A 15,197-nucleotide genomic window follows, 5' to 3' on the forward strand; every position below is an offset into this window, starting at 1 on the left:
CAGAGATGGGGGGAAGAGCGCTTTGCATCCCACTTCTGACACCAAAAATGTCAGCTGAAAGGATTGCAAACTATAAAAAGGCAAAGAGGTAGTTTATATGGGGTCGTAGAATTGCAATTCAAGGATCAAAGTTTCTGGAGAAAATCAGAATGGTGTCCCATCAGAAGAAAATGGGTAAGGGCGTTTAATAGGAAAAAGTGGGAAGTTAATGCAGGCTTACACAAGTTGTTCACCAAGAATTTGGATTGGAGGGAAAATTTTTCTTTACATATGATTGATTTATGGAATGCATCTCATTTATTACTAGGGAAAGTTATGTTTTCTTAGGCTAGGCAAAGTCTAGTTCTCAGCAATTACTTATCAGCTTTAATTTACAGGGTTCAGCAGAAGCCCCACATGAGCAGCAAATGTGGAGGCTCTCATGTCACATCTCAGTCATCCTGACATAGTTCTTTTCACAAGGTCAAGAAAAATTTTTCTTCGTTTTATTGATTTACATATCTTAGGTTGGGGAAATCTTTAATATCTTTAAATTCTGATCGGAAGAAGTCATATTGGACTTTTAAAACTGTCTTTCTTAAAGCTAGAAGCTTTATATTGTTGGGTCACAATAAGGATACAAATTACAATGTCAGATTGAAACATCTGAGAGACTCTCAGATTGGAAAGAGATTATAAAGTTTATTTAAGCTGAAGAAATAAAACTTAGACAATAACAGAAATAATCCAATGTCAGGTTCTTTCTTAATACTTATAGGAAACGTTGTAAAGTTATGATCTCTATTTTCTAAAATTTTAAGCATTTGTTAAAATAATAAGCCTAGATATATGATGGGTCTTAAAGATACAATGAACTTTAACTTAAAAATCATACGCATCCTGAAACTCCTTTTTAGATCCTGAACCAAAGTTCAAGAACAACAAGCCCTACTCAATTCTGAGATCAGGAAATGATTTATAAGGAAACATGTAAGCACTGTGACAGTGACTTTATAAGGAGAAAATAGAGACAAACCAACATAACTATTACTCTGGCAGATTAACTAACTTTCGAGAGAAGTGACTCATTTTCATATATAATATGGAGAAACAAAGCATGAGAAATTTTAGGAACGAAATCTAGGCATGAGCATGAACTCTAAAAAAAATTATTTTTGAGGCTAGTTTCTAGCTCTCTGTTCTTTTAAGACTTATTCTCAAATTATTTTCAAATTCTTCAGAAAAAGGCCATGTCTATGTCATAATCAAGATTTGTTAATGTACCTATATTATGTAAAAGGAGGCTATCTTGACAGTAATTAGCTTTTTGACTTTGAATAAATCCTGTCAAATTCTATGCCCTGTTTCATTTTATGTCTATGGTCTCACCAAGCTCTAAAACTGAAAGTGAAAGATATTCTATTTTTCACTATTTGGTCTAATATTGCACCCATCATAACTTGAGTGACTTGAAAATAAAGTATACTAAATTTTTTTTCCCAATAAAATTTCCCAAGCTACAAAGTTCTTAATAAGGTGTAAAACTTTCTGCCTTAAGGATGTTACTTAACCTGTAGGAAGTTAACATAAGGATTTGAATTTATCTCAGACTTCCTCTAAACCAATCTGGAGCCATTTTGCAGGGCTGTCTCTAATATCTTGACTTTTAGACGTTATTCATTCAGTCTGATACTAGACTTCTCTGATACAGAAATATCAAGGTCTCAAAGAGTTAGTCTTGATCTAATTAGCAACCTACAGTCCTGATTTGATTCTCCTTAGTTATCTGAGAGTCAATAATATTATGCTCTTCTTTTTTTTTTTTTTTTTGATGGCTGAAAACAACAGAAATTTATTCTTTCAAAGTTCTGGAGCCAAAAGTCTGAAATCAAGGGGTTGGCAGGCCCCCCCCTCCATCTAAAACCTCTACAGGAGAAACTTTCCTGCCTCTTCCAGGTTTTGGTGTCTCCAAAGGTTGTTCGGCTGTGACAGCATAGCTCCAGTCTCTGTCTCCATCTTCACAAACCTTCTCTTGGTGCTTCCGTATTCTCTTTTTTTGGCCTCTTATAAAAACACTTGTCATTGGATTTAGAACCCACCCTAATCCAAGATGATCTCATTTTGAGATCCTTACCTTAATTATATCTGCACAGGGCTTTATTCCAAATAAGATCGCATTCTGAGGTTCTGGATAGACATATCTTGGGGTGATGCCGTTTAATCTACTACAGATAATTTCAAATAATTATTCATAAAAATATGTGTTAAGTAGACATAAGCTTACTGTTATTGAAAGTATTTAAGCCAGACTTATCTACAACATTTATTTCTACTTTTTCCCTCTAACATTACAACAGAAAGATCAAGGATTAAAAGTTAATAACAACCAACGTATGATACTTCGGATCTAAAAATTGAAAGTAAATAAAATAAAAGGCAAGGGGACTTTATGATTTTTGTTTTCTTTCTTACATTGCAATAACATTTTTAATTACATTCCTAGAGTCACAGGCAGAAAAATATTCTCACATTATGATAAGGCATTGTAAACAGAAATGATTAAGCTCTAACAGTGTGACTGCTTGAGGACACTGAAAACAACAAACCCCATGTCACTTATTCACACTGAGTACAACCTTCTTGAAAATAACATTTTTTTTTTTAACATGCTGCTACTGCTTCAAGGTACTCTAAAGGATTTCACAGTCACGATAAAAAGGATGTTTTAGTTGTCTTTTCCTTGAGATTATGAAAAGTTAAATGAATCTCCTTTTTACTCTCACTTCTGTGCCTATTAGGTGAATATAAAATGGCTCTTGTAATGGCCTTCGATATTATGAACTCTTAAAGCTTTACCTGGCATGTGTCTCTTAAATTCTTGAATTGTTGATAGGGAGGGAACCCCTAAGGGGAATTAACAATATTGTGGTTGATTCATGCAGAGCACAAAAAGTTAAGAGGGCAAAAGAAATTGTCCATAAATTGACTGTTTTCTTCCTCATTAGTAGCTCTAAAACACAGCCAGTGAATCACATGAAAAACAAATTATGCCAGATGTTTCTCAATGGTAATAACTTTCAGTTATAATGAGCAAACGGCACACACCTGATTTTGACCACAACAATGTAGAGATTGCTACAGTCAGAGCCAGTCCTAGGAAAATGAGGGGTTTGTCTGATACCCTATATTTGGTGATGGCTTCCTTTCCCCAACACTTGTCTATTTTATAGAAACTATCACCCTAACCCAGTCTTTTCACGTTATTACTCAGCAATCCATAGCTGTGAGTACAATATATATTCAAATAAATATTGTTTATATTTGATTCCTATCATTATTCTTGCCTCCAACTATAGATTACTCATTTCTCTTTGAACTAGAGAAACCTTAGGTCAACTCTCAATGCCAATGACTAATTGAATTTTAAATAAGTAAGTCCTTGTTAATATAATAATTTTATAGTCAAAGCAGTGGTTCTTCTATCCTGGAGAGGGACAAGAGAAAAGGATTGCCATGGTCACAAGGATACTTTTGAGTGAAGGTGAATAAATCCATTATCTTGGTTATGGTAATTTTTTTAAACATCTTTATTGGAGTATAATTGCTTTACAATGGTGTGTTAGTTTCTGCTTTATAGCAAAGTGAATCAGCTATACATATACATATATCCCCATATCTCCCTCTTGCATCTCCCTCCCACCCTCCCTATCCCAACCCTCTAGGTGGTCACAAAGCACTGAGCTGATCTCCCTGTGCTATGCGGCTGCTTCCCACTAGCTATCTGTTTTACATTTGATAGTATATATAAGTCCATGCCACTCTCTCACTTCATCCCAGCTTACCCTTACCCCTCTCCATGTCCTCAAGTCTGTTCTCTACATCTGCGTCTTTATTCCTGTCCTGCCCTTAGGTTCTTCATAACCTTCTTTTATTTAGATTCCATATATATGTGTTAACATACGGTATTTGTTTCTCTCTTTCTGACTTACTTCACTCTGTATGACAGACTCTAGGTCCATCCACCTCACTACAAATAACTCAATTTCATTTCTTTTTACGGCTGAGTAATATTCCATTGTATATATGTGTCACATCTTCTTAATCCATTCATCTGTTGATGGACACTTAGGTTGCTTTCATGTCCTGGCTATTGTAAATAGAGCTTCAATGAACATTGTGGTACATGACTCTTTTTGAATTATGGTTGTCTCAGGGTATATGCCCAGTAGTGGGATTGCTGGGTTGTATGGTAGCCCTATTTTTAGTTTTATAAGGAACCTCCATACTGTTCTCCATAGTGGCTGTATCAATTTACATTCCCACCAACAGTGCAAGAGTATTCCCTTTTCTCCACACCCTTTCCAGCATTTATTGTCTCCTTAGGTACGTATATTCCTAGGTATTTTATTCTTTTAGTTGCAATGGTAAATGGGAGTGTTTCCTTAATTTCTCTTTCAGATTTTTCATCATTAGTGTATAGGAATGCAAGAGATTTCTGTGCATTAATTTTGTATCCTGCTACTTTACCATATTCCTTGATTAGCTCTAGTAGCTTTCTTGTAGCGCCTTTAGGATTCTCTATGTATAGTATCATGTCATCTGCAAACAGTGACAGCTTTACTTCTTTTCTGATTTAGATTCCTTTTATTTCTTTTTCTTCTCTGAATTCTGTGGCTAAAACTTCCAAAACTATGCTGAATTATAGTGGTGAGAGTGGGCAACCTTGTCTTATTCCTGATTTTAGTGGAAATGGTTTCAGTTTTTCACCATTGAAAACGATGTTGGCTGTGGGTTTGTCATATATAACCTTTATTATGTTGAGGTAAGTTAACTCTATGCCTACTTTCTGGAGGGTTGTTTTTTTTTTTTATCATAAATGGGTGTTGAATTTTGCCAAAAGCTTTTTCTGCATCTACTGAGAAGATCATATGGTTTTTCTCCTTCAATTTGTTAATATGGTGTACCGCATTGATTGATTTGTGTATATTGAGCAATTCTTGCATTCCTGGGATAAACCCCAATTAATCATTGTGTATGATCCTTTTAATGTGCTGTTGGATTCTGTTTGCTAGGATTTTGTTGAGGAATTTTGCGTCTAGGTTCATCAGTGATATTGGCCTGTAGTTTTCATTGTGACATCTTTGTCTGGTTATGGTATCAGGGTGATGGTGGCCTCGTAGAATGAGTCTGGGAGTGTTCCTCCCTCTGCTATATTTTGGAAGAGTTTGAGAAGGATAGGTGTTAGCTCTTCTCTAAATGTTTCATAGAGTTCACCTTGAAGCCATCTGATCCTGGGCTTTTTTGTTTGGAAGATTTTTAATCACAGTCTCAATTTCATGCATGTGATTGGTCTGTTTATATTTTCTATTTATTCCTGGTTCAGTCTCAGAAGGTTGTGCTTTTCTAAGAATTTGTCCATTTCTTCCAGGTTGTCCATTTTATTGGCATAGAGTTGCTTGTAGTAATCTCTCATGATCCTTTGTATTTCTGCAGTGTCAGTTGTTACCTCTCCTTTTTCATTTCTACTTCTAGTTATTTGAGTCCTCTCCCTTTTTTCTTGATGAGTCTGGCTAATGGTTTATCAATTTTGTTTAACTTCTCAAAGAACCAGCTTTTAGTTTTATTGATCTTTGCTATTGTTTCCTTCATATCTTTTTCATTTATTTCTGATCTGATCTTTATGATTTCTTTCCTTCTGCTAACTTTGGGATCTTTTGTTCTTCTTTCTCTAATTGCTTTAGGTGTATGGTTAGGTTGTTTATTTGAGACGTTTCTTCTTTCTTGAGGTAGGATTGTATTGCTATAAACTTCCCTCTTAGAACTGCTTTTGCTGCATCCCATAGGTTTTGGGTCATTGTGTTTTCATTGCGTTTGTTTCTAGGTATTTTTTGATTTCCTCTTTGATTTCTTCAGTGATCTCTTGGTTATTGAGTAGTGTATTGTTTAGCCTCCATGTGTTTGTATTTTTTGCAGATCTTTCCTGTAATTGCTATCTAGTCTCATAGCGTTGTGGTTGGAAAAGGTACTTGATGCAATTTCAGTTTTCTTAAATTTACCAAGGCTTGATTTGTAATCCAAGATATGATCTATCCTGGAGAATGTTCCATGAGCACTTGAGAAGAAAGTGTATTCTGTTGTTTTTGATTGGAATATCTGATAGAGATCAATTAAGTCCATCTTTTTTAATGTATCCTTTAAAGCTTGTGTTTCCTTATTTATTTTCATTTTGGATGATGTGTCCATTGGTGAAAGTGGGGTGTTAAAGTCCCCTACTATGATTGTGTTACTGTCAATTTCCCCTTTTATGGCAGTTAGCATTTGCCTTATGTATTGAAGTACTTCTATATTGGGTGCAGAAATATTTACAATTGTTCTATCTTCTTCTTAGATTGATCCCTTAATCATTATGTAGTGTCATTCTTTGTCTCTTGTAATAATCTTTATTTTAAAGTCTATTTTGTCTGATATGAGAATTGCTACTCCAGCATCCTTCTGATTTCCATTTGCATGGAATATCTTTTTCCATCCCCTCATTTTCAGTCTATATGTGTCCCTAGGTCTAAAGTGGGTCTCTTGTAGACAGCATATATACTGGTCTTGTTTTTGTATCCATTCAGCCTGTCTATGTCTTTTGGTTGGAGCATTTAATCCATTTACATTTAAGGTAATTACTGATATATATGTTCCTATTACCATTTTCTTATTTTTTGTTTGTTTGTTTTTGTAGGTCTTTTCCTTCTCTTGTGTTTCCTGCTTAGAGAATTTCCTTTAGTATTTGTTGTAAACCTGGTTTGTTGGTGCTGAATTCTCTTAGCTTTCGCTTGTCTGTAAAGCTTTTAATTTCTCTGTTGAATCTGAATGAGATCCTTGTTGTGTAGAGTAATCTTGGTTGTAGGTTTTTTCCCTTTCATCACCCTAAATATGTTCTGCCACTCCCTTTTGGCTTACAGAGTTTCTGCTGAAAGATCAGCTTTTAACCTTATGGGGATTCCCTTGTATGTTATTTGTTGTTTTTCCCTTGCTGCTTTTAATATTTCTTCTTTGTATTTAATTTTTGATAGTTTGATTAATATGTGTCTTGGCATGTTTCTCCTTGGATTTATCCTGTTGGGACTCTCTATGCTTCCTGGACTTGATTGACTATTTCCTTTCCCATATTCAGGATGTTTTCATGTATAATCTCTTCAAATATTTTCTCAGTCCCTTTTTTTTTCTCTTCTTCTTCTGGGACTCCTATAATTTGAATGTTGGTGCATTTAATGTTGTCCCAGAGTTCTCTGTGACTGTCCTCAGTTCTTTTCATTCTCTTTTCCTTATTCTGCTCTACAGTAGTTATTTCCACTCTTTTATCTCCCAGGTCACTTTTCCATTCTTCTGCCTCCGTTATTCTGCTATTGATTCCTTCTAGAGAATTTTTAATTTCATTTATTGTCTTGTTCATCATTGTTTGTTTGCTCTTCAGTTCTTCTAGGTCCTTGTTAAACGTTTCTTGTATATTCTCCATTCTATTTCCAAGATTTTGGATCATATTTACTATCATTACTCTGAATTCTTTTTCTGGTAGGCTGCCTATTTCCTCTTCATTTGTTTGGTGTGGTGGGTTTTTACCTTGCTCCTTCATCTGCTGTGTGTTTCTCTGTCTTCTCATTTTGCTTAACTTACTATGTTTGGGGTCTGCTGTTCACAGGCTGCAGGTTAGTAGTTCCCATTGTTTTTGGTGTCTGCACCCAGTGGTTTAGGTTGGTTCAGTGGCTTATGTAGTCTTCCTTTTGGAGGGGACAAGTGCCTGTATTCTGGAGGATGAGGCTGGATCTTATCTTTCTGGTGGGCAGGACGGCATCCAGTAGTGTGTTTTGGGGTGTCTGTGACCTTATTATGGTTTTAGACAGCCTCTGTGTTAATGGGTGAGGTTGTGTTCCTGTCTTGCTAGTTGTTTGGCATTAGGTGTCCAGCACTGTAGCTTGCTGGTCATTGAGTGGAGCTGGGTCTTGGCACTGAGATGGAGACCTCTGGTAGAGCTTTCTCCATTTGATATTATGTGGAGCCCAGAGGTCCCTTGTGGACCAATGTCTTGAACTTGGCTCTCCCACCTCAGAGGCACAGGCTTTATACCCAGCCACAGCACCAAGACACTGTCAGCAACACAGCTCAGAAGAAAAGGGAGAAAAAAATAAATAAAATAAAATAAAGTTATTAACATAAAAAATATTATTAAAAGTAACAAAAATTGAAAAATAATAAAAAAAAGAAAGAAAGAAAGAAGGGAACAACCAAACCAAAAAACAAATCCACCCATGATAACAAGCGCTAAAAAACTATACAAAAAAAAAAAAAAAAAAGGACACACAGAACCCTAGGACTAATGGTAAAAGCAAAGCTATACAGACAAAATCACTCAAAGAAGCATACACATACACACTCACAAAAAGAGAAAAAGAAAAAATATATGTATATCATTGCTCTCAATGTCCACCATCTCAATTTTGGGATAATTCTTTGTCTATTCAGATATTCCACAGATGCAGAGTATGTCAAGTTCATTGTGGAGATTTAATCCACTGCTCCTGAGGCTGCTGGAGAGATTTCCCTTTCTCTTCTTTGTTCTCACAGCTCCTGGGTTTCAGCTTTGGATTGGTCCCGCCTCTGCATGTAGGTCACCTGAGGGCATCTCTTCCCTACCCAGACAGGATGGGGTTAAAGGAGCAGCTGATTTGGTGGCTCTGGCTCACTCAGGCCACGGGGAAGGAGGGGTATGGAATGTGGGGCTAGCCTGCGGCAGCAGGAACCAGTGTGACGTTGCAACAGCCTGAGGCGTGCCGTGTGTTCTCCCAGGGAAGTTTTCCCTGGATCATGGGACCCTGCTGTGGCGGGCTGCACAGGCTCCCAGGAGGGGAGGTGTGGATAGTGACCTGTGTTTGCACACAGGCTTCTTGATGGCTGTACCATCAGCCTTAGAATTTTATGACCATCTCTGGTGTCTGAGCTGATAACCAGGACTTGGACCCATCTCTGGAGCTCATTTAGACAGTGTTTTGAATCTCCTCCCCATGCGCACCCCAAAACAATGGTCTCTTGCCTCTTAGGCAGTTCCAGACTTTTGCCCAGACGCCCTCCTGGCTAGCTGTGGTGCACTAGCCCCCTTCAGGCTGTGTTCACACAGCCAACCCCAGTCCTATTCCTGGGATCTGACCTCCGAACCCTGACCCTCAGCTCCCAGCCCCCACCCGTCCCAGCTGAGGGGTGGGCAGACAAGCTTCTCGGGCTGGTGAGTGCTGGTCAGCACTGATCCTCTGTGTGGGAATCTCTCCGCTTTGCCCTCTGCACCCCTGTTGCTGCACTCTCCTCCATAGTTCCGAAGCTTCCACCCTGCCACCTCTTGTCTCCGCCAGTGAAGGGGCTTCCTAGTGTGTGGAAAATTTTCCTCCTTCACAGCTCCCTCCCAGAGGTGCAATTCCCATCCCTATTCTTTTGTCTCTGTTTTTTCTACTTTCTTTTGCCCTACCCAGGTACGCGGGGAGTTTCTTGCCTTTTGGGAAGTCTGAGGTCTTCTGCCAGTGTTCAGTAGGTGTTCTGTAGGAGTTGTTCCACGTGTAGATGTATTTCCGATGTATTTGTGGGGAGGAAAGCAATCTCCAAGTCTCACTCCTCTGCCATCTTGAAGCTGCCCTATGCTCATTCTTGATTTAAAAATGCATCCTGCAGGGAGTATTGTGGCTTTTCTGTTCAGTGTGTTAATGTCCAGAAGAATTCTGCTGTTCTTGCCACATATGCCTGAGCTTGAATTCCTAAAATATATGCCTTGAAATGACCATATTCTGGGGTTGTAATTTGCAAACTTGTGAAAGGAAAACATATGGTACAGAAAATGTTCTATTAGTTTTAAATATTTAAAGGACAACTTGTAAAATCTGATGAAAATAACCATATTGTGTAGACAAATATTGTAGATAACAGAGAACACACATAATTTTAATGGATTTAGATTATTAAACTTGTCTGTAGATTCTTTTGGATTTTCGATGTGCACAAACACATCCTCTGGAAATAATATCAGATATATTTTTTCTTATCTAAATCTAATGGGCTTTATTTATTTTTTCTTTGCTTACATTACACTGGCAAGGCCCTCCAGAAAAATGTTGAGTAGAAGTAGTACTAATAGATTTTATTTTCAATCTCAAGGAGGAAATGGTTCAACAAAATTTGATGTTTGCTGTATGAATGAATTAAGTGGTTTACATAAGTAAGATTTTTCTTTAATTAAGTCCAACTTAGCTTTGATGCATTACCAACTATATATATGATGCATTTATTTTTTGTATTCATTTTTTCTTTTACATACGTTTCTGTATTTGGTTACTAACATTTTGCCTGTGATTTTTATAAATATATTTAGGAGAGACAATGGCCATTAATTTTCCTTCCTTGTAACATCCTTTTCAGGTTTTGTATCAATGTTATATTTGCCTCATTAAAAGAACTGGGGGAATGATCACTTTATCTGTTCTCTGGTGGAAGTCTTTTTATTTTCTTTTTAGTTTTTCATTGACTTTACTGTGGTGTGTAGTTTTCTTTGTTTTATCATGGGATGTATAATGAATCCTGAATCTGTGTCTTGATGTCTTTAACACATTTTAAAAAACTCTTGGCCATTATTTCTTCAGATGGCCTTTGCCCCATCATGTCTCTCCCCTGCTTTCTAGACTACAATTTCATGAATCTTATAATTTCTTACCATGTTTCATTTGTTTTCCAAAGTATTGGTTTTTATCTTTTTATCTCAATATTTTAGTTTAAATGTTTTCTACTTATTTTTCAAATCACTATGTTCTTCATTTACATTCAATCTACCAGTTCAGTGCATTTACCAAAATCATTAGTTCAATTATTATATTTCCTTATTTACTTCCATTTTATCTTTATAGAGCCTAATATTCTGTGAAATCCTCCAGCTTGTCATATATATTAAAACATATTAATGACAATTATTTTTACAACTACTAAATAACCAACTGTGGATCCATCAATTTAAAGATATCTGTAGCACCTGGGAGCATGTTTCTAATATCTGTTTTTCTCCTTATGTCTTCTTTCTTTATAGGCCTGCTATTTTTTCTTTAATATCAAGTATATATATATATATATATATATATATATATATATATATATATATATATATATATATATATGAATGAAATAATAGAGTCTGGATGAGGTTAACCCTTTCTAAAGAGGGTTTATTTTGACTGCTGGCATTTACATTAGATCACTTTAATGCAATTAGAGATCTCATTAATTCAAATCTAGGTTTCACCCTTTGTATTATCTTGTCTATTTCCACTTTCCCTGACTTCTAGGATATAGTTCTTCAGGGAGTTCAGTTGAAAGCCCATTTTTTTACCAGAGTCCCCTGTCTTTGCTGGTCCTTAAATTTAAATTTTTATCTTTCAAGCTCTGTTTAACTTCTCAACCTCACATAAACTATTTTCTGCTTGTCTAGCAAGTTTAGGAATAAGCAAATACTGCTAGGGGAAAAGTGGCACAAAATAACGGCCTTACTTGTACTTTCCTTCTTTACATCCCCTCATTTGTCCTCAAGTTCTGACTATATTTGAGGCCCATAATTCCAATACCCATTCCTCCTCCAAGCCCCATGGTACCACCAGAAGTTCTGCTTAGTTGCCACATTATTAGCTTCTGAGCTTCTCAGACTATGCTGCTTACAGTTGGTAGAAACCTTGAGGAGGAAGAAAAAGCTGTGTAGAATTTTGAGCTGACTTCCATGAGTTTAGCTTATTTTTAGGATCTTGTTCTTTCAGGTCCTGGCTGCCTCAGTAGCTATAAGTATATTCCAATAGTTATTTTGATATTATATGTAATTTTTTCTTGTGTTCTTGGTGAGGGGTTTAGTCAGCAATATGTTATTCCATTGTAATTGAAAGCAAAATTCTCCATGTTACTTTCTATCTTGAAATAAGTCATTTACTTCATTATTATTGTTATGTACTTAATAAATTTTCATTTTTAAGTTGTTTTAAGGATTTATTATCAGACCACTTGACTGGGTCTGCTGAGCCTATCATGCATCTAAGTATATTGAGAGTCTTCTCCTTAATATGAAATACGGTATCTTAAAGTCTTCATTGTATAACAGTCTATGATATTAATATATGTAGTAGCCAAACTTAAGTATCATGGACTTTATGAAATCCTAAAGTGTTTTACATATATATACATATGTATATATATATATATATATGATTAAGTATATATTAATACTGAGCTAATACATTCTGTATGTTTTTGTTTAATCAGTTGGATATAGAATATGAAACAACTTACTTTCAAATTTTTGTCAGTCTTTTTTACAAACCATGTTTTATAATTCCTCACAATGAAAATTGCCTACTTCTGTAAGGCGACATTTACTACAACCTCACAAGAATAGTAATTTATTTATTTATTTTATATTTTTAAATTTTTTTTTAAACAACTGCTCTTGTTTATTTTATTTTATTTTTTTTATTTTTTATTTATTTATTTATTTTATTTATGGCTGTGTTGGGTCTTCGTTTCTGTGCGAGGGCTTTCTCTAGTTGCGGCAAGTGGGGGCCACTCTTCATCACGGTGCGTGGGCCTCTCACTATCGTGGCCTCTCTTGGTGCGGAGCACAGGCTCCAGACGTGCAGGCTCAGTAGTTGTGGCTCATGGGCCTAGTTGCTCCGCGGCATGTGGGATCTTCCCAGACCAGGGCTCGAACCCGTGTCCCCTGCATTGGCAGGCAGATTCTCAACCACTGCGCCACCAGGGAAGCCCAAGAATAGTAATTTAGAATAGTATAATTAGATGGTCTATCTCAATGTCAAATTGATTAAATTTTATTAGTAATAAATTTTAGAATAGGCATGTTTGTAATTTACCATTTCTGTGATGTTTTTCAAGTTTACTAACTTACTGTCTTAATAAATGCAAATGACCTATCTTTTAAATCTCTTTAGGATGAGAAAAAAATTACAATTCATTTATTGCTTCTTAGAACAGATCATCTAACACTGAATGGATTTTTCTGATATATTAATAATGATGAACATAAGGAGAGATGCATTGATTTTTCCTATAAAATTCTAAAATTCTGTACGTAGTTCTGGACAATTGGTGGCACTTTCTAAACCTCTTCTTTTTGTGTATGGTTTTCAGGCTGTCAGCAACTAGCCATTCTCTGACACCTCAAAGTGATATGGACTCCAGTAGCTCTGAAGAATTCTATCAGGCTGTGCACCATGCTGAGCAAACCTTCAGAAAAATGGAAAGTTACTTGAAACAACAGCAACTCTGTGATGTTATCCTGATTGTTGGGAACCGAAAGATACCTGCACATAGGTATAGTATTCTGTCTTTACTGGAAATATGCATTCATATGTTTAGAATGATTGTCTGTTATGTAGATTGCAAAATATTCTACAACTAGAGAATTAAGAATCCACATTTCTAAGAAAGCTTGGGTATTTTTCTTTTACTCTTGTTTATTTCCTTTTGTGGAGAGTTATAATGCCATTTTAAGTCATCTTTTTAAGAAGCAAAGCGAATATAAATAATTCAAAAATAAAACTTCTAATAAGGGTTGAAAAATATTCCATTTTATTGACTCACAATCATACTAATTGGAAATCAATTTTAACTTAGGAGGATGTACCTAAACTCTGAAATGAGATATGCTTTTCTGTCAAAATTGAAAGGAAGGCAGGTTATCTTGGGTATACATTATTTCACATAGGAAATTCAACCTATTTCATAGTGACATCTTTATTTTATATTGATTAAAAATTCTTTAATTTGTGACATACTAATATTATTCATAAGGCCCAATATATTTAAAGGCTAATACACTTTCAAACATCCCTTATGTATTTATGATTGATAATTCTAAGTTACATGAACTAGACATCAGATTATTTTGTATCATGTTGATATGATATCAGTTTACTTCTGAAAATTCGTTAAACTTGTTGTTGATTTTTTACTCAGCTTTTCTATTTATTTTTTGAAATTTTAGGTAAGAAATTAATTTAATTTTTTGATACTTATTATTTTAAATAGTTGAAAATAAGGGCAAATTACCTTAGACTACCTAGATGTATGCCATTCAATTAACTGTATAACAAATGTTTTCAATGTACCCATTTCCCCTATATTTTTTAAATTAAATTGTATTATCTAGATAATATATATGCACCTAAATGTAGTTCTAGAAAATAAGGATTCCAGAAAAATAAGGCTATATTTTTATTATGATAACAATGTTAAAATGTGGACATTGACTTTGAAGCAATACACTAGAAATGCATAGGAAAGAACATTTGACATTAATTAACTCATCTAGGTCATATGGGGTTCAATCTGTCAGCTAACTATGGCAAAAATTCTAATAATATAGTATTTGCACTTATTTTTCAAGCACTTCTGTGAAATTGCATTATCATTAGCAAGAGAGCAATTACATTGTCATTATTATGGAGACATTTAATATTGTAATATATATGGCAAATATGCAGATTATTCTGAGCTATCATCTAAATAGCATCTAGATAAAAATTCTATTGTAAGAGATATTTTAATTTGAGAATGTAGCTAAATTTATTTCATTTAAATTGTGCATTAGTTAAATAATTATATTTTATTTAACTAATATATATATAATTATATATTTGTTTAAGAAGATAGAGGGACTCAACTCAAAAGTATGTTAACACATCAAATGCTCATTAATTTTTTTTTAAAGAGTAGAGCTTTATATAAATTGTATAATCTCATTTTATAGGCTTTTATTGGTAATAGCTTAGTATTTCTCATTTGAATTCCCCCATATTAATTATATTCTACATTGTTTTCTTTATTACTCTTACCTAGATTGTTAATATTATTTTGTAAATAATGTATTTAATTATGCATTTATTTTATAATAATGCATATGACTAAGACATACATTTGTTTCTTGGTTTAGATTACTCTAAAATACCTGAGCAACGTATTATTTATATACATATTATTCTAAACATTTAAATATTTTGTATATTTAGCAGATATTAAATTAAATATCATCAATTAAATATTAATCATGTTTTTCTTAATATGATAAGAAAAATTGTACTCTCTTCACTAAATTTATTTAAATAAGGATTAATATTTTCTTACCCCATGGTTTAAAAGTTAAGTACTAT

At 34.7% G+C, this 15,197-nt stretch overlaps 1 protein-coding gene across 2 annotated transcripts in view; it reads left to right on the forward strand.

The window, feature by feature from the left end:
- KLHL1 (kelch like family member 1) overlaps nt 1-15,197 on the forward strand; it is a 411,623-nt gene that overhangs the window by 143,824 nt on the left and 252,602 nt on the right. Inside the window, exon 2 of one of the 2 annotated variants that reach the window (XM_061170762.1) lies at nt 13,177-13,359. The exons of the other annotated variant lie outside the window; for it this stretch is intronic. Coding sequence (XP_061026745.1) covers nt 13,177-13,359 — 183 coding nt within the window. The remainder of the gene's footprint in view (nt 1-13,176; nt 13,360-15,197) is intronic. 2 annotated transcript variants of the gene reach the window in all.

This window comes from Eubalaena glacialis, chromosome 16, assembly GCF_028564815.1.
Source record: "Eubalaena glacialis isolate mEubGla1 chromosome 16, mEubGla1.1.hap2.+ XY, whole genome shotgun sequence".
NCBI lineage: Eukaryota > Metazoa > Chordata > Mammalia > Artiodactyla > Balaenidae > Eubalaena > Eubalaena glacialis.